Raw genomic sequence first — 20,413 nt, forward strand, 5'->3', positions numbered from 1 at the left:
TAATTTTGCTTAGCATATTACCCTCAAGTTCCATCCATGTTGTTGCAAACGGCAAGATTTCATTCTTTTTGATTGCCAAGTAATACTCCATTATGTATATATATCACATCTCTATCCATTCATGCATTGATGGCCATGTGGGCTCTTTCCATAGTTTGGCTATTGTCGATAGCATGGCTATAAACATTGGGGTTCATGTGCCCCTTCCAAACAGCACACCTGTATCCCTTAGATAAATACCTAGTAGTGCAATTGCTGGGTTGTAGGGTAGTTCTATTTTTAATTTTTTGAGGAACTTCCATACTGTTTTCCAGAGTGGATGCACCAGTTGGCATTCCCACCAGCAGTGCAAAAGAGATCCTCTTTCTCTGCATCCTTGCCAACATCTGTTGTTGCCTGAGTTGTTAAAGTTAGCCATTTTAACTGGTGTGAGATGGTATCTCATTGTGGTTTTGATTTGTGTTTCCCTGATGATGAGTGATGTTGAGCATTTTTTCATGTGTTGGTTGGTCATCTGGATGTCTTCATTGGAGAAGTGTATTTTTTCACTTCATTTTTATTTTATTTTATTTATTTATTTTTAATATGAAATTTATTGTCAAATTGGTTTCCATACAACACCCAGTGCTCATCCCAACAGGTGCCCTCCTCAATGCCCATCACCCACCCTCCCCTTCCTCCCCCCCACCAATCAACCCTCAGTTTATTCTCAGTTTTTAAGAGTCTCTTATGGTTTGGCTCTCTCCCTCTCTAACTTTTCTAACTTTTTTTTTCCTTCCCCTTCCCCATGGTCTTCTGTTAAGTTTCTCAGGATCCACATTGACTTCATTTTTAAAGGACATTTTTGCAGGGTATAGAATTCTAAATTAACAGTTTTTCTTTTTTCTCCAAGAACTTTAAGATACCATTACATTGCTCACCCCTTTCATTTTTTTTCGCTGATAACAGGGTAGGCATCATTCTCATCATTGTTCATTGTATGTAATATTTCTTTCCTTCCTCTGATATCAAGATATTATCTTTATCCTTTAGGTTTCAGCCATACGATTATGATATGCCCAGTTGTGGTTTTCTTTGTATTTACTCTTCTAGGATTTCTCTGAACTTCTTAAGTTGATGTCTTCCATCAGTTTTGGAAAATTCTCACTCATTACTTATGATATTTCTTTTTCTCTATTGTTGTTTTTGTTCTGGGACTCCAGCTATGCAAATGATAGCCTATATGATAGTGTTTCACAGTTACTGGAGTTTCTGATTCCCCTTTTTAAAAAATGTTTTCTCTTTCTTTTTTAATTTGGATAATTTCAATTATCTTGTAATTCACTGATTCATGTGATGTGTTCAGTATGCTAATAAGCCCATCAAAATAATTCTTCATCTTTTTTTTCATTTGTAGGATTATCATCTGGCTCCTTTTTATAGTTTTCATTTTTATGCTATAATTCCCCATCTGTTCACACGTTACCCACCTTTTACATGAAATTTCTTAATATATTTATTATTGTTATTTTATTTTTTTAATTTTTTTATTAAAAAAATTTTTTTTAACATTTATTTATTTTTGAGACAGAGAGAGACAGAGCATGAATGGGGGAGGGTCAGAGAGAGGGAGACACAGAATCTGAAACAGGCTCCAGGCTCTGAGCTTTCAGCACAGAGCCTGACGCGGGGCTCAAACCCATGGGCCGTGAGATCATTACCTGAGCCGAAGTCAGCCACTTAACCAACTGAGCCACCCAGGCGCCCCTATTATTGTTATTTTAAAATCCCTCTGATAATTCTAGTATTGGACCATCTTTGGATAAGGTTTTAATTGACTGTTTTCTCCCTTAAGAACAAGTCACTTTTTGTGTGTGCGTGATTGATGGTTTGATACAGAAGCTGAGGAAAATAATAGTTATACCCAGAAAAGGGCACATTCCTTTTGTCAGTCCACTAAAAAGAAGAGGTAAGTTGTGGGGAGATGAGTCAATCTCATCTGTAATTGAATTGAATCTTGGCTTGGCTATTTCTTTAGTTGGATTTATTTCACCACAGACTTCAATAATAATTTGTTCAAGGGATCAGAATTTTCTTTTTACCAGACATGTGTCTAGAGGATCTGTTTCCATTCTCCTGCTTTGCCTTCAGCCTTCCTCAGGTCCTGGTTGTCTGCATCTCAGAGAGATGTTCTTCAACATTCTTGCCTCTGCCCCCATCCAAAACCAGTCATTGCTTGGTACTCGCTGGGAATCCCAAGTACCTAAAGAGTTCAGTTCATTCCTCCTCTGCTGCCTCAAGACTGCAAGAAACTGCCTATGGTTACACCTCAGAGGAGAATCCCTTTCAGTTTTCTTGCCCCTCTCCCAGTCATAAGTTATCACTGTCTCTAACTCAGTGTTAGGCCCTGAGAACTCATAGAACTTGTCTCTCTTCTCCTTTCCTGCCCTCAGAGTTCATGAGGTCTTTCACACTGTACCTTAGAGGAACAGATCTTTCTCAGCATTCCTGCCCTTCCACTAAAATTAGGTGCCTGCTGCCTTGTATCAATCATCATAAAACCCCAGTGCTTGAAGGTTTCTTTCAGCATTCCTAACCTAGCCCCAGTATTTCTCATGATCACTCTGTGAAGGCCCATGAGGAAGTATTGAAGGTGGGCATACTCTGTCCTAAGGATTCTAAACTATCAAGGATTCTAAACTACCACACTTGGTCTACAAAATCAAAATTGTTGTTTGTTTGTTCAGCAGTTTTCTTTTTACCTATTTCTCTGCAGGTTTCTCCTTTTCCACTCCTTCACTTAGGATGAAAGAAAACTGTTGGGTCTCTTCACTCCAGAGAGAGGTTTATAAGTTTCTGGATTTTATTAATTCATTATATATTTCCCCCCATATTTATCTCTCTGATGAATTTTTAATAAACTATGATTTCATTGGTTATCTGGCCTGTTACTGTTAGGGTAGAAATGGCATTCTCTCTCTCTCTCTCTCTTTTTTTTAAAGACTACATGTTAACTCAGTTATTAATGTCCATATAAAAGTCCCACATGAAATATTAGATCACATTAAAAAATATACTATAACCAAATGATAAACATATCCACTAACATCATTGCTATTTTAACCTTGCATGTGAGCTATTAACCAATGCAATTAGAGGGAAGAAAAAAAAAGCAAAATGTTACAACTGGAAATAATAGGTGAAACTATCACCTAATGGTGATATGTGCTCCTAATATTTTATAATCTAATAGAATATTAGCATATATTAATAACCAAAAATCAATATTTTTAAAATATGAAAACCACAAGCAGTTAGAAGACATAATGGAAAATACTATTCCATTTACAATTGATATTAGATGAGCAAATATAGTATGGAATAAACATTATGACTGTGTAAATCAGATGTGAAAAAATTTTAAATATAAATTATAATTGAAAAATTTATAATTGAACATGTTCTTTTATAAAAAAACTTGATATTAAAAAGATGTTAATTATCTTAAAGTTAATTCAAGCATTATTATAATCCTAATCAAAATAATAATTGTTTTTTATTTTACTTATACTTATTTGTTTAATTTATTTTTTAAATTTACATCCAAGTTAGTTAGCATATACTGCAACAATGATTTCAGGAGTAGATTCCTTAATGCCCCTTACCCATGTAGCCCATGCCCTCTCCCACAACCCCTCCAGTAACCTTCTGTTTGTTCTCCATATTTAAGAGTCTCTTTACTGGTTATGAATCTGTTCAAAATTTTCTATTTCTTCCTGTTTCAGTTTTGGTAGTGTATATGTTTCTAGAAATTTGTCCATTTCTTCCATATTGCCCATTTTATTAGCATATAATTGCTCATAATATTCTCTTATTATTGTTTTTATTTCTGCTGTGTTAGTTTTGATCTCTTTCATTCTTGATTTTATTTATTTGGGTCCTTTCCTTATTCTTTTTGATCAAACTGGCTAAGGGTTTATCAATTTTGTTAATTCTTCAAATAACCAGCTTCCTGTCTTCTGCTGGTTTTGGGTTTTATTTGCTGTTCTTTTTCCAGCTCCTTAAGGCATAAGGTTAGCTTGTGTAGTTGAGATCTTTCTGCCTTATTTAGGAAGGCCTGGATTGCTATATACTTTCCTCTTATGACTGCTTTGCTGCATCCCAGAGGTTTGGGGCTGTGGTGTTATCATTTTCATTGGCTTTCATGTACTTTTTAATTTTCTCTTTAACTTCTTGGTTAGCCCATTCATTCTTTAGTAGGATGTTCTTTAGTCTCCAAGTATTTGTTATCTTTCCAGATTTTGTCTTGTGGTTGATTTCGAGTTTCATAGTGCTATGGTCTGAAAATATGCATGGTATGATTTCGATCTTTTTGTACTTGTTGAGGGCTGATTTGTGTCCCAGTATGTGATCGATTCTGGAGAACGTTCCATGTGCACTGGAGAAGAATACATATTCTATTGCTTAGGATGAAATCTTCTGAATATATCTGTTAAGTCCATGTGGTCCAGTGTGTCATTCACAGCCATTGTTTCCTTGTTGATTTTGTGCTTAGATGATCTGTCCATTGCTGTAAGTGGAGTGTTGAAGTACCCTACTATTATGGTATTATTATCAATGAGTTTCTTTATGTTTGTGATTAATTGATTTATATATTTGGGTGCTTTCATATTTGGAGCATAAATATTTACAATTGTTAGGTCTTCTTGGTGGATAGACCCCTTAATTATGACATAATGTCCTTCTTCATCTCTTGTTACAGTCTTTATTTTAAAGTCTAGATTGTCTGACATAAGTATAGCTACTCCAGCTTTCTTTTGATGGTCATTAGCACGATAGATGGTTCTCCATCCGCTTACTTTCAATCTGAAGGTGTCTTTAGGTCTAAAGTTGATCTCTTATAAACAGCATATAGATGGATCTTGTTTTCTTATTGATTCTGTTTCCCTGTATCTTTTGATTGGAGCATTGAGTCCATTGACGTTTAGAGTGAGTACTAAAAGATATGCATTTATTGCCATTATGTTGCTTGTAGAGTTGGAGTTTCTGGTGGTGTTCTCTGGTCCTTTCCAGTCTTTGTTGCTTTGGTCTTTTTTTTTCTGTCTTTTCTCCCTTCAGAGAGTGCCCCTTAAAATTTCTTGCAGGGCACGTTTAGTGCTCACAAGCTCCTTTAGTTTTGGTTTGTCTGGGAAACTTTTTATCTCTCTTTCTATTTTGAATGACAGCCTTGCTGGATAAAATTCTTGGGTGCATATTTTTCTGATTCAGCAAATTGAATATATCCTGCCACTCTTTTCTGGTCTGCCAAGTTTCTGTGGATAGGTCTGCTGCAAACCTGTCTGTCTTCCTTTGTAGGTTAAGGACTTTTTTCCCTTGCTGTTTTCATACTTGCCTGAGTATTTTGTGAATTTGACTATGACAGACCTTGTTGATGGTCGGTTTTTCTTGAATCTAATGGGAGTTCTCCATGCTTCCTGGATTTTGGTGTCTGTGTCTTTCCCCAGTTTAGGGAAGTTTTTCACTATGATTTGTTCACATAACCTTTCTACCCCCTTTTCTCTCTCTTCATCCTCTGGGGCCCCTGTGATTCTGATGTTCTTCCTTTTTAATGAGTCACTGATTTCTCTAATTCTTATATCATGCCCTTTTGCCTTAGTCTCCCTCTTTTTTTTTCTGCTTCGTTATTCTCCATAAGTTTGTTCTCTGTATCGCTGATTCACTGCTCTGCCTCATCCATCCTTGCTGCTGTGGCATCAATTCAAGATTACAGCTCAATTATAGCATTTTTTATTTCATCCTTACTAGCTTTTACTTCTTCTGTCTCCACAGAAAGGGATTCTAATCTATTTTCAACCTCAGCTAGTATTCTTATTGTGATTCTAATTTCTTGTTCAGACATCTTGCTTGTATTTGTGTTGATTAAGTTCCTGGCTGTTGTTTCTTCCTGCTCTTTCTTTTGGGGTGAATTCCTTCATTTTGTCATTTTGAAGGAAGAAAAGGAATTAATAAGGTAAAAAAAAATAAAATTAAAGAATTAAAAACCACACACACACACACACACACACACACACGCAAAAATCAAATAAATGATGCTAGATCCTAGGTGTATTTTGGTCTGGTTGTTGAAAAGAGGTTGATAGATTAGAGGAAAAAGGGAAAAGAGAAAAAAAAGGAAAATGTTTGAAAATTGGAAAAATGAATACAATGAAATAGAATAAAATGAAATGAAATGAAGGAGGTAAAATAGAAGTTGAAAAATTTACAAAAATGCAAAAAATATAGGAGCAAAATATTAAAGAAATTGTTTTTAATAAAAATTGAAAATAAAAATACAGTTTTCACTTTTTGTATTCAAGAAAAAGAAAATAAACAGAAAAGAAAAAAAATTGAATAGATGGACCAGTGAACAGACTGAAATATGATTGAAATTACATCGTTTTCCCCTAGAAGTCAAATTATGAAGCACTTTATAGTCTGTAAACTAAGAAGGCGGAGAGACTTGTGGTGTTCCTGAAGAGCAAGGTTGGCCCAGTTGGGTGGGGCTTAGTGTAACAGCTCTGTTCTCCAGTAGATGGCGCTACTTAGCTTACTGGGGTGGATTGTTGTGGTGCTTGTAGGTGTGTATGCGCATGCATGGGAAGAGTGAAAATGGCGTCACCCAGGTACCCAGTCTCTAGTATCGGAACTCTGTTCTCCCCAGTCAGCAATTGTGCACCTGTCCTTTGTCTCTGGTCTGTCTACTCCCCACTTTTACACTGTCCATGACCTAGCCATCAGGTTGCCAGATGGCACTTCCCTCCTGAGTTTTTTTTTTTTTTTTTTTTTTTGTCAATTGATCCTTTATTAAAATAGTTTCCTTTGTAGTTCTTAATCTTAACTAGCTGGACATTCCCCTGCACCACTATTGATGTCATCTATGATGTCATGAGGGTGGCGGCCATCAACATTGCAGCCCATAGATTGGGCGGTCCCCAGAATCTCTTTAATGGTTCCAGAGAGTTCCCTGGCTAACGATCGGTGCCTCATCTGTCGGGCAATGTTGACAATCTCATCAAAAGTGATGTTTCCACTGTGCTTAATGTTTTTCTGCTTCTTTCTGTCCCTTGGCGGTTCCTTTAGGGCTTTGATAATCAGGGCGGAGGCAGAAGGTACCACTTCAATCTGAGCCTGTCTGTTCTGAATGGTCAGCTTCACTGTAATCCTCAGACCCTTCCAATCACTGGTTGCCTTGGCGATGTCATCACCAACCTTTTTTGGAGACAGACCCAGCGGGCCGATCTTGGGGGCCAGGGCAGACGTGGCACCGACCTCACCTCCGGTGCACCTCAGGTATACGACTTTGATCTCGTTGGGGTCGAACTTAGGCGGCATGGTGGAGGCGGTTGGTGTCGGATGAACCCGGATTCGGGACGACCAAAGAGCGTTGCACCGTCGCCTCCTCCGAGCCGAAAGCCAAAAGCTTTTTTTTTAATTTTTAATGTTTATTTATTTTTGACAGAGAGAGAGAGAGAGAGACAGAGCATGAGTAGGGGAGGGTCAGAGAGAGAGGGAGACACAGAATCTGAAGCAGGCTCCAGGCTCTGAGCTGTCAGCACAGAGCCCAACGCAGGGCTCGATCTCATGATGGTTCATGAGCTGAAGTCATGGTGACCTGAGCTGAAGTCAGATGCTTAACCGACTGAGCCACCCAGGCACCCCATTTCCCTCCTGAGTTTTATCTCATATGCGGCTGTGTTTCCCAACCCCTCACTTCTGAGGGACTGTGGCTTTGACCTGCTCAGATACTCTGGGGCAGGGTCTCACCAAGCAATGGCCAGGTGCCGGCCACCCCCAGGAATGTTCGTGGGACATGCTGCTGCCAATGCCCAGAGACTATGGCTGGCTGCCAGCCCGCCCCAGTAAAAGTTCACATGATTTTGTAGTCACACTGTTTCAAGGATTATGGTAAGTCACAACATACATCTGGCACCAGGCTTCACCCTTAACATCCTTGTTACAGCACCAGTGAATGTGGTTGATCTCTGAGGTCTGCTGGGACCAGGTGTCTTCATAGCCTTTACCAAATGTCCTCCCAGTAGGTGAGTTGCCTCTCCCTGTGTGGCCCGAGGACCCCTGGACTTCACTCTCTGCTCCTGGGGATTCGCCTTTCCCACCAGCACAACACCAGTTATCGAGTGCTGGAGTTTCAGACTCTGTGCTCCTCCTGCTTATAGGGTCTTAATGGAATTTAAACCCTCTCTTTTTTCCTTTCTCCCTTTTTAGTTCAGTCCCTGTGGCTGTTTCCACTTTTCCACTTTCTCTCCAGCTGCTTTTGGCAGGGGTGCTTTTCCCGTACTCTCCCCCCATCTCTGTCCTCTCTCTACAAGCAAAAATAGCTTCCTGCCCTCTGCAGCTTCTCTCTCCCCTAGTTCACCTCTCCCCACCATGTACCTCATGAGTTCTGTGGTTCAGGTTGTGCAGATTGTTGTTAATCCTCAAATAAGTTTTCTAGGTGTGCAGGATGGTTTAATGTTGATCTGGCTGTATTTCATGGATATGAGATGCAAAAAAGCTTCCATGCTGTTCTGCCATCTTGGCCCCTCCAGAAATGGCATTCTCTTATAACTTTCTACATTCTAAGCAGAAGCTGACACCTGGCATTTACATATAAATGATTATTTTCTCTCTCTCTGTCTCTCTACTCATACACACACACACACACGAATACATATATACATATACACACACACCTATACACATGTATGTATATGTGTGTGTATGTATATATATGTGTGTGTGTGTGTGTGTGTGTGTGTGTGTGTATACACACACTTTTGAAAAAAGTTATTCTAATTCACAAAAAATTTTTTGGGAATTCTTCTTTCATACTTTCTTAAAGTCATTCATCACAGTCCTTTGAATATCCTTAATGGTAGAAAATCTTTAGTTCCAAAAATCATATTTTCTCTAAAATAAAAATGGCATTCAAAATTAAGTTTGTAAATAATGCTGACAATGAAATTTAGTAATGTTTTATCATGAAAACAATGTAATTATAAAATAGACTGATTTTCTTATATGTCTCTTAAACAACTTTGAAGGCAATTTTATACAAGCAGTTCAAAACTACTTTTGAGTGATAACAGCATAACTGAAATAAGAAAACTATTTCTAATGATGGCTGCTTAATTATAGAATAGTAATTTAAACCAAGTATTGAGGAACATGTAATTTTCAAGTTCATTTTTATTGCTCATATATCTAGTCTTGAAAAATACTTTAAAATATTTCAAATTTTAGGTGCAGCTGGGTGGCTCAGTCAGTTAAGCGTCCTACTCTTGATTTTGACTCAGGTCATGGTCTCAAGCCCTGTGTTGGGCTCCATGCTCATAGTGCAGAGCTTTCTTGGGATTCTCTCTGCCCCCGCCCCCCCATTCAGGTGCATTCTCTCTCTCTTTCAAAATAAATAAATAAATTCAAAAAAAATTTCAAATTTTGTTCTTCTTGTATGTTAATAATGCAATTCAATTGTTAATATATAGCTTACCATTTTATGGTTTTCTTTCTAAATGGACAAATAAGTTAATTTTTTTTAGTTTTCTTGAAAACATGTCATAGCACATCTTCACTTTGTTTACAACTAATTTTAAATGACTTGTTTTAAGAGGAAGATAGATACATTTCATTCGTGTAAACAAAAGTGGAAATTTTTGCAAAAATTTTTTTGCAAAAATACCACAGAAAAGCACTCATTTATGGGATCAGATGTGGCCAAAGTTCCCAGCAGAGGGTAGCACTCTATGTGAAATCAGAAGTTGCTAGGGAAATGCTTCTGAACTTTTGCCTCATGTGCCAGAGACAGTTATTGAATTTTATCTATTGAATTTTAAACAGTTATGAAATTTTGGAACACTTTCATTTGAGGCTGAATATTCTTACTAGGTGCTTATTTATTTGATTTTTTTCTGTCAAATGGTAAAATTTAAGGACATAAAATAATAATGATTTATTGCAAATGTTCTGCCTTCTGTGTAAGATACAATTTCTTTTAATTGTTGAAAATGACTTCTTTTGAAGTTCACTTTGCATCCGCATGTATTAAAAATTGCAGGATTTATTGTATAAAACCATGTTTACAGCATTCTTACTTCTTATGGGTTTATGAGTGTCTTAATGTCCCCATTAAGACATTCAGTTTTTTTGTTCTAAACTGTTTTCTTACGCTTTTTACTCATATGGAAGATTTTTCATCTGTCAATTTCCAACCAACAAATGTATTATTTTTGAGCAATTTTAAGTGTAATCTCCTTTGCAAATGCTTTTTTTGCTGACTTATTTTGTCTTTCTTTTTCTCTCCTGTAGTTCAATTCTGTATGCTCAGATATAGCAAGAAGAGGTTGGTGCCCTCACCAACATCCTGTAATCGTATCTTCTACATTAATGCCTAACCTAACTTTTTCCTTTCTTTTCTTTTCTTTTTTTTATTATAAAATATGTATACTTACATTAGAATTTATAAAATATATTTGTACTGTTTAATTAATAATGAAAGAAAACAAACACTAGTATAAGCCAAGTCAAAAAAAGAACGTTGGCAGCATCCAAGCACGCCCACTTAGTTCCTGGCTTCCTCTCTAATTATAATCCTATCCCTCCAGCCTGGAGGTATCCACTATTCTGGCTTTGCGATAACCTTACCTTTTTTTTTAATGCTTTTACAACCTATATATGCATTCTTAAACAATGGTCTGGTTTTGCCTGTTTTGAACTTAATATGAGTAGAATCATACTATTGGAATTTTTTTCATATTTTAAACTTTTAATTTGCATATTAAAAATTGTGCATTCCAATAATTAAAATCATCTGAACACAGAAATGGTACTCTGATTAAATTGCATTTGCAGCTTACAGGACATCTTGTACCAACTTGGTTTTTATTCTAGATTTCACTGTTGTCCCACCTAGCTTCTTCCTTCACCAACATACAAGTTCTTTTCCTTCCCTGCCCAGCCAGACATGCAGATGGAGGAGGCAGCCTCAGTGTTCCTCCTCAGTAGTTCTGATTCTTTGATGAGGAAAGGGGCATCAGTCATTTAAATCTGATCCAACCTCTTTGCACCTTATATTATTAAAGAGCTAAAAGAAGTAAAATAAGAAGGCAATGCTTGTGGAATGTACAGTGCATATTGGTGATGCACACCTCATTACAATTTGCCCGCTTGCTTCTCCTGTTCAGTTGTTTCTTTTGAAGACAGTGGATTTTTCTCTTGCTTTTCTCCCTTCTTCAATTTTGACTTAATCGAATTTCTCCATCTCAGCCATATGGAGTTTGTCAGACATGGTTGCAAAGGAAGCAGAGCAATGCTTTCCAGCAAGCAGAGTCCGATCTGCACAGTGGCTGCTGCCAAGTGCCCTGTTGGAATTCTTTTTATCCTACTTCTCGTGTTTAATATAGTGTTTGCAATGCCATCCATACTATAGCATTTGGCTATGTCATTTTCTTAGTGCTACACTGTTTCATTGTATTAACATTTCACAACTCATTCATCCTACTGTAAGTAGACATTCAGGTTGTCTGCAGTTTTTGGTTACTGTAAATAAGACTGCTGCTAATCCTCCTACACATGCATGCTGGGGCCTATGTTTATATGCTTTTAGGGTATGTACTGGCATTCTTTAATATTTCCCTGGTGAAAAACCTCTTGGATTTTGGTATCCAAACTTTAGAATATAAATGTCTTTGTAATAACACTTGTCAGCTGATGTTTTTACGAAAAATTTGTATTTATGTTCAAATGCAGTACTACATTTTATTTTTTTTTTTTAAATTTTTTTTTTTTTTTCAACATTTTTTATTTATTTTTGGGACAGAGAGAGACAGAGCATGAACGGGGGAGGGGCAGAGAGAGAGGGAGACACAGAATCGGAAACAGGCTCCAGGCTCCGAGCCATCAGCCCAGAGCCTGACGCGGGGCTCGAACTCACGGACCGCGAGATCGTGACCTGGCTGAAGTCGGACGCTTAACCGACTGCGCCACCCAGGCGCCCCTTTTTTTTTTTTTTTTTTAAATTTTTTTTTTTTTTCAACATTTTTTATTTATTTTTGGGACAGAGAGAGACAGAGCATGAACGGGGGAGGGGCAGAGAGAGAGGGAGACACAGAATCGGAAACAGGCTCCAGGCTCCGAGCCATCAGCCCAGAGCCTGACGCGAGCAGTACTACATTTTAAAGAAAGCTCTGTGTGTGTGGGAGGGGTGGTTGTAGGGGAAGTCTTGAATTACATTCTAAGTAGAATTGTTAAGTGTTAACGTTTTGAAAGGAACAGTTAGAATCAACAAAGGGCATGTGTGATGGTTAATTTTATGTGTCAACTTGACTGGGATGGGGGTGCCCAGATATTTGGTTAAACATTATTCTGTGAGGCTGTTTCAGGATAAGATTAACATTCAAATAGAGTGAATTAAACAGATCACCCTCTGCAATATGGGTGAACTTCATCTAATTCACTGATGGTCTGAATATGAAAAAAGGCTTAGTAAAGGAATATTTGGTTTTTTTTGCCTATCTTCCAGCTGGAACACTGGTCTTCTCCTGCCTTCAGACTTGGACTTGGACTAGAACTATACCATTGGCTCCTTCCTGGGTCTTCAGCAAATTCCTGGGTCTCGACAGCAGATCTTGGGACTTCTCAGTCTCCATAATCATGTGAGCCAGTTCCTTACAATAAATTGTATCATATATAAATATCCAATCAATTGGGTTTCTCTAGAGAACCCAGACAAATACAGCATTTTGCTGTTGCTGTATACAAAGTAATTGTTTGAAATAACCATATTGATCATTTAATGAACATTTCAGTCATTTTACATATTAACATGACAGCTTGTCACGTATATATGTATACATATATACATATATACGTATATATGTATACATATATATATGTATTTTACTGTGAATTAGTTATGTTTTAGGAAATGGGTTGAGGTTTTGAGTTAATATATAAAATGTTATAATTTTTCTTATTTAAAATATTGATAAATAGACTTTCAGTTATTATTTTTTAAAAGTCTAATTTATAGAAATAGGTTCCTGATTTTAAGTGGAGAATACCTAAAGTGGGAAATGCTATATCTAAAATGGAAATTCTGGGTCATAGATCATATGTATCTTCAACTTGGTTAGATAATACCAAGTTGTATTGCAAAAGTATGGTACAAATATTCTTACCAGGTGTCTGTTGGAATTCTGTTGCTTACATCCTCACTGAGAGGGTAACCAAATATCCCAATTTTTGAGGAAATGGACTGTTTTACAGAAAATGCTTGTTATAAAACATAGAAGGGAATATAGAATTGGAAAAAAATAATTTCACAGACCCAAATGATATTATAGATTAAGGGAAGTATTACTAAATGCTGTCAACAATCATTAGGTAAATGGTTGATGGGAAACTTAGTTAATTGCTAAAAGAAAGTCTCACACATTACTTTTTTAATAGCAAGGGGAAACCTTATCTGTTCAGTGGAGAGGAAAAATAACTTGGTATAAGAATCAATCAATTGCAGCATTACTATTGTTTGTTCATAAAATAATATGTGCCTTTTGATATAATGTCACATGAAGTTACCATTGCCTATTAATTATTCTAGGCAACAATATTTAAGTTGGATTTATTATGCCTCATATAGAATGTGCAATTTACAAGAAATGTTGGATATAGACAAACAAGTTAAATGAGAGCATAGCAAAGAAACCAGAAAAATTAATGATGTTCTGTAGGAGATAAATTAGGCTGGATTCTTTAAAAAGTTACTATAGTGAAAAAGACATTGTGGTTGATTATGAGAAACCAATGGACATAAAAACCAGATACAACTGACTCTACATTTGATATTTGAATGGACAGACCACCTATATGTGATATTTTGGGATCAAATGGGGACTTTTGAAAATAGTCTCAATATCAGAGGAGATAAAATGTACTGAAAGAAAAGTAGAGGTCATTTACTGCAAAAAGTAGGTTGAGGAAAAACATATGCAGTATGATTTTATATTGAGGTGAAACTGCAAAGGAGTGTGTGTGTGTGTGTGTGTGTGTTGTAAAGACCTGGAAATACAGAATTAAGGTAATTAGTAGTGGTGGTCTCTGGTGAGGAAGGATTGATTTCATAATTTTTTTCTAATTTTCTACAATGCATATATGCTGCTTTTGTAATAATTTTTAAAAAACGCAAACTAGATAATAAAAAGTTATTCAATCTAGTATGTCTCCTAGTAAAAATGAAGGTATAGAGACAAATTTCTCCCTAATAATAATCGTATGCATGACTAGCATCTTATATGCTAGATAATCTTCCTGACGTAGTGATCACTTTGATTATTATTAAAAAGACCACTCCATAGGGTCATAAATCATCTAGTGTCCTCTTCTTCCCCCTTGATTATGTGCATTTAATATGGATCTTAAAATAGGTACAACATGTCTTACTCTGTTCTTCCAGCATTTATAGTTTTTGTTCCATCATTTTCATTGCTATTACAGTTTATTAAAGCAGAAACAAATTGAAATAAATTATGAAGAGTTTATGTGCAGATCACTATAATTATGAATAATTTTTATGCTCCCATTTACTTCATTGTATGTATATAAATATAAATATATATATATATATATATATATATATATATACACACATGTATGTATTTTTAAAAACACAAACCTTTTCTTTCTCCTACTATCTCTTGGAAGCATGGGTTATAATCTGTCAGTTTTATTGCATCTTTATTTACATGAGAAATTCTTCTGTTGATTGATTTAATTATAAAACAAGGATTAGACAGTACTGATGCATGAATCAGGGAATATGAAAGTGACTAAATAAGGCTCTTTGTCCTCAAGGAAATCCCAATCCAGAAGGGAGAGGAAAAAGACAGGTGCTATATAGATCTGTAAACAAAATAATTTCCAAAGCAATATAATTTCATTCATTTTCTTCAGCAAATATTTATAAGTATTTACTTAGATGCTAGTCTCTGTGCTAGATACTGGGCTTCAGAAAGAAAATACACTTTCTTCCCGTGAGTTACCAATGGTCCAAGATAGACTAATAAACAGAAAAACAGACTAATCACAATCAGTATGATTAGTAGCACTGACTTAGTGGTTTCTCAAATGGGGAGTATTTTGCTCCCCAGAGGACACTTGGCCATGCCTGGAGATATTTTTGATTGTCATGATTGGGGTGTGTGTGCCACTGGTATCTACCAGGTAGAGGTCCAGGATACTCCTAACATCCTACAATGCACAGGAAAGCCCTGCACAACAAAGAGTTATTAGGATAAAAATGTCAATAGTGCTGCTGTTGAGAAATCTTATGCTAATCATTGTGTTTTGGGGTTTGTATAAGAGGTGTATCTAACCCAGTAAAGGTGAGTAGGGGAGAAGAGTCATGGAATGCTTTCACTGAATCTGGACTGAAATTTGAGGAACAGCTGGACTTAACCAGACAGAGGACACCAGATGTGTTACAGGAGGTATGTGTGGAGTGTTGTGGGAACATGAGGGAAGGAAAGTCTAGTTTTGGGGGATGATGAGGAGTGGGCATGCAAAGACAATTGTCATGGAAGACTGCTCAGGGCTGTTTGAGCTTGTCCAAAAGGATTACTAGCGGGGCGCCTGGGTGGCGCAGTCGGTTAAGCGTCCGACTTCAGCCAGGTCACGATCTCACGGTCCGTGAGTTCGAGCCCCGCGTCAGGCTCTGAGCCATGAGGCTCAGAGCCTGGAGCCTGTTTCCGATTCTGTGTCTCCCTCTCTCTCTGCCCCTCCCCCGTTCATGCTCTGTCTCTCTCTGTCCCAAAAATAAATTAAAAAAATAAAAAATAAAATAAATAAAATAAATAAAAAAAAAAAAACAAAAGGATTACTAGTACGTTGTCAATGGACATAGGTATGGGGGAGACGGTGTTGCAAAAGTTCTTGAATGTCATTTCAAATTGAGGTAAATCTGCCAAGAATCATTTTGAGAAGTGGTGTATTTTTAGTCCTATAAAACAACAAGACTGCGTATGCCAATAGTAATTCATTGTACTGTAGGGGGTCATAATATTTTTTGGAAATCACATATTTAAAAAATGAATTTAACTCAGTTGCAGTGATGACATATGATATATTAATTGCAGCTTTAATTTCCAAATACTGTATTGGAGAATTTTCAGATCTATCCCTTATTAATTTCTAGTTAAATTCTGTTATGGTCAAAAGACATACTTTGTATGATTTCTATTCTTTTAAATTTGGTGAAATTTATTTTAAGGGCCTCAGTATGGTCTAGCTTGTTGAAGATTCCACATACACTTGAAAGAAATGCTTACTCAGATGTTGGATGGAGTGTCTTATAAATGTAAATAATATGACATTATACTAACAGATTCATTGATAGTGTTGCTTATGTCTCCTGTATCTCTACTGATTTCCTATTTGTCTTAGCAGTTACTGAGAGGAGTGTTGAAGTCTCAGACTGTAATTGTGGATTTATCTATTTCTCCTTTCAGCGCTCTCAGTTTTTGTTTTATGTATTTTGAGGTTATGTTGTTAGGAGCATACATAGAATTGTTAGCTCTTCTTGGAGAATTGACCCATTCATTATTATCTGATTTTTCTTTTAAATATTGGTAATATTCTTTGTTCTGAAGTAACTTTGTGTGATAGGATAGCTACTCCAGCTTTCTTTTCTTCGTTTTTGCATGGTATATCTTTCTCATCATTTTACTTTTAATCTATCTATGCTTTTATATTAAGGGGGTTTCTTACAAGTAGTGTATACTTAAAAAAAAAGTCCAGCTTAACAATCTCTGTTTTTAATTAGTGTGTTTAGAGCATTCACAATTTATCATTTTTAATAAGGTTAGATTAAAATCTATAATCTTACTTTCTATTTGTTTTATCTGTTCCTCATTTCTTTTATCCTTTTTCACTGCTCTTTGGTTAATTGAACATTTTTCTTATGATTTAGTTTATCTTCACTATTGGCTGATATATTTATACTTCAAAATTTTTTTAGTAGTTGCCCTAGGATATATCTTCAATTAATCAGACACTGCCTTCAAATAATATTCTGCTTCATGTGCTTTTCATTGTATGGTACTGACTTTGAAAGAGTATACAATCACACCTATTACTAATTACATTATTAAAAGTTCTGAAAACTATATACTTTAGTCTGTGTCTAACAAATGCTTAACGACTGCCTCGCAGGACAGAAAGAAAAAAAAAAAAGCCCGGCTTTGTAGTGTTTGATGGTTTCTGTGGCCTAACCACTCCAACCATGGCCAATTTCAAGCAACCACTGTGACTTCACTGAATGTGGAGATAAAAAAAAAATGAGTACAGTCATTGCATTGAGTCAGTACAAGCCTGCTCCAGTGTGCACTACTTATCCGATTAGGTTCTCTTTTCTTGTTAAGACCTGTCTTTGGTTTTTAGTTACTATTGATTTTTCTAGGACCTGCGACTTTAATTCTAAGGCTTTCTAATGTCCAAGGAATCTGCAGCTACAAGGTTTCACCCTTTTGCAAATTTATATTCTCTTATTGCTAAAGACTTCAGTTTCATTAAAAATTATTATATCCCCCTCAGAGGATTTCTTTCTACTTTCAAAAATATATCCAGAGGCTCCCATATACCAATTTGTATCAACTGTACCCAAATCAATCTAAACTCAAAACAAAACAAGGAGATGCATCAAGCCATTTTGCAATTAAAAGTTGTTTATGACAGCTAGCCAGGAGTCAACTGCTCTAACCTTGGGGATCAGAGCAAATTTAATTTGGGGAAAGGATCTGGGAGGGTTAGAGAACAGCTTTTGCATTTCTTACCAAGAGAATATGACTCATTGGATTGATATAGGTTAGCTAGAAGGTCTGTGTTTTAAAGATCTAAAAATAGCTGCCTTGGTGCTCACTCATAGCCAGCTACTAACTCTCCCTGGGTGAGTCAAGTGGTGACTGTGGCCTAATAAGATGACATCCTAAATTGTTATTTACAACAGGGCAGGGGAAATGGAGCAAATACTGAACATTTGGAACCTTCTGGGAGAGTCTGTTGTGAAACAGTCTTAAGAGTATTTCAATTCCAGTGTCTTCTTTATAGAACAGAGAGCCTGAACCGCTCATGGGAATGCTAAAATAAAGATTTGGGTGGGGGTTATGTGTTGAATAGAAAAATTACAAAAGCTAGTGCTCAAGACTTTTGACTGAGAACTCAAATGCTGAGAGACCAGGAAGGGTCATAAAGAGACTACAGTATATATTCAGGATAATATTTTGAGTAATTGTGGACTTTACTGAGCAAACAGGCTAATAATTTCTTGTGCTATCATTTCTCCATATTCTAGGATGAAAGCAGTAAAAAAGGATTGAAAGAATCTTGAGGCTAATTTCTTATTGCTTACTCCCTTTCTTTTAATCTCCCTATGCCATGCCATCACTATTTTATCAACATTCTTCTAAAGGAGAAATGGGGGAGGCGCCTGGCTGGCTCAGTCCGAAGAGCATGTGACTCTTGGTCTTGGAGTCGTGAGTTCAAGGCCCACATGGGGTGTAGAGGTTACTAAAAATAAATTTAAAAAAAGGAGAAATTGAAACATAAAACACATCATTATGATAAATAAAAGCGTGAAGGCAGGAGTGGTAAATCATTTAGATTTTCTTAGGAATAGTGATTCCAAAGCATTCCTTAGTTAACTACTATTCCTATCAATCTTCTTGACAGCCAAGAAATTCAGATTTGGTTTTTTTCCCCCTAAATGTATACTTTTATCATCCTATGAATTAAAGAATACCTGCTTAGATTTATCCTAATAATAGCACCTTAAACCCACAAGAATGATTTTAAGTTACATTATAGCTACTTCCACATTGTCTTGTTTCTTTTAAGCCATGTATTTTTTCTAAGAAAAAAGAAATTTGGGGTTCCTGGATGGCTCAGTTGGTTAGGCATTCAATTCTTGATTTCAGCTCAGGTCATGATCTCACAATTCATGAGATCAAGCCCCACACTGCTTCTGTGCTGGTGGTACAGAGTCAGCTTGGGATTCTCTTTCTCCCTCTCTCTCTGCCTCTCCCTGCACTCATGCACCTGTGCTCTCTCTCTTTCAAAATAAATAACTAAACTAAACTAAACTAAGAGGAATGCATACTCATTATCTAAAAAATTGGAAAATACAGATAACACTTGTAAATAAAACAGAAAAATCAACCATTACTCTAACACTGAGAGAGAACTACTGTTAACATTAATGGTATTTTATCTGCATCGCCTTATGCATATAAATTTTTTTTTAGGTTTATTTATTTTGAGAGAGAGAGGGAGCATGTGTGTGCAAGTGGGGTGGGTAGGGGCAGAGAGAGAGGGAGAGAGAGAATCCTAAGCAGACCCCACACTGTCAGTGCAGAGCCTGACGTGGGGCTCAAAACTAACAACTGTGAGATCATGACCTGAGCCAAAATCAAGAGTCCCTTAACCAACTGAGCCACCCAGGTGCCCCTGCACATAAATACTTTTAAAACTTGGAGTTATACTGTATATATAAAATTTCAAACACTAACATTTCCACCAATTCTATATAAAAGACACATTCCTTGTCCTATAGAATGTTTAGACTCTAGTTTTATTTGCTAAGTTGTATTCTGCCATACGGATGCTTCATAATGTAATGATGCTTCAAATATTCCATCAGTAGAGTTCCCTTTTCTGTAATTTTAAAATTCCTTATCTCTAGCCCTTTATCTGTAATTTCAAAATCCAAACAGCTGTGAAAATAAAAGTGTTTTTGGAATTCATCTGAGGGCACCTGGGCTCAGATCTAACTTGGTGACAAGACTCACCAAAACTGATGTGAGGCATTGACTATCTGTTTATTCCATTAAAAAATTTTTTTTGGGGCGCCTGGGTGGCGCAGTCGGTTAAGCGTCCGACTTCAGCCAGGTCACGATCTCGCGGTCCGTGAGTTCGAGCCCCGCGTCAGGCTCTGGGCTGATGGCTCGGAGCCTGGAGCCTGTTTCCGATTCTGTGTCTCCCTCTCTCTCTGCCCCTCCCCCGTTCATGCTCTGTCTCTCTCTGTCCCAAAAAATAAATAAAAAACGTTGAAAAAAAAATTTAAAAAAAAAAAAAAAAATTTTTTTTAATGTTTATTTATTTTTGAGACAGAGAGAGACAGAGCATGAATCGGGGTGGGTCAGAGAGAGAGGGAGATACAGAATCCAAAACAGGCTCCAGGCCCTGAGCTGTCAGCACAGAGCCCGACACGGGGCTCGAACCCATGAACCGTGAGATTGTGACCTGAGCCGAAGTCAGATGCTTAACTGACTTAGCCACCCAGGAGCCCCTGTGTTTATTCCATTTAAAGGGAGATATTTCCGGGAATAAATATTGATAGATTATGGGGTGTTGC

At 36.8% G+C, this 20,413-nt stretch overlaps 2 protein-coding genes and 1 pseudogene across 2 annotated transcripts in view; 1 reads left to right on the plus strand and 2 right to left on the minus strand.

Moving 5' to 3' along the window:
- FBXO4 (F-box protein 4) overlaps positions 1–12,684 on the plus strand; it is a 62,603-nt gene extending 49,919 nt beyond the window's left edge. Inside the window, exon 6 of the mRNA XM_058718625.1 lies at positions 12,533–12,684. Within this exon, the coding sequence (XP_058574608.1) occupies positions 12,533–12,669 (137 nt within the window). The 3' untranslated portion in view covers positions 12,670–12,684. The remainder of the gene's footprint in view (positions 1–12,532) is intronic.
- LOC131505304 (large ribosomal subunit protein uL11-like) lies at positions 6,795–7,432 on the minus strand. Its single transcript, XM_058718695.1, has one exon. The coding sequence runs from the start codon at positions 7,348–7,350 to the stop codon at positions 6,853–6,855; it is 498 nt and encodes a 165-aa protein (XP_058574678.1). The 5' UTR covers positions 7,351–7,432; the 3' UTR covers positions 6,795–6,852.
- LOC131505311 (thymosin beta-4, Y-chromosomal-like) lies at positions 11,106–11,299 on the minus strand (annotated as a pseudogene).
- Positions 12,685–20,413: the final 7,729 nt, after the last annotated feature.

Source organism: Neofelis nebulosa, chromosome 1 (assembly GCF_028018385.1).
Source record: "Neofelis nebulosa isolate mNeoNeb1 chromosome 1, mNeoNeb1.pri, whole genome shotgun sequence".
Lineage (NCBI taxonomy): Eukaryota > Metazoa > Chordata > Mammalia > Carnivora > Felidae > Neofelis > Neofelis nebulosa.

Coding starts and splice junctions, on each gene's coding strand:
- LOC131505304 (XM_058718695.1), bottom strand. CDS start 7,350: ATGCCGCCTAAGTTCGACCCCAACGAGATCAAAGTCGTATACCTGAGG.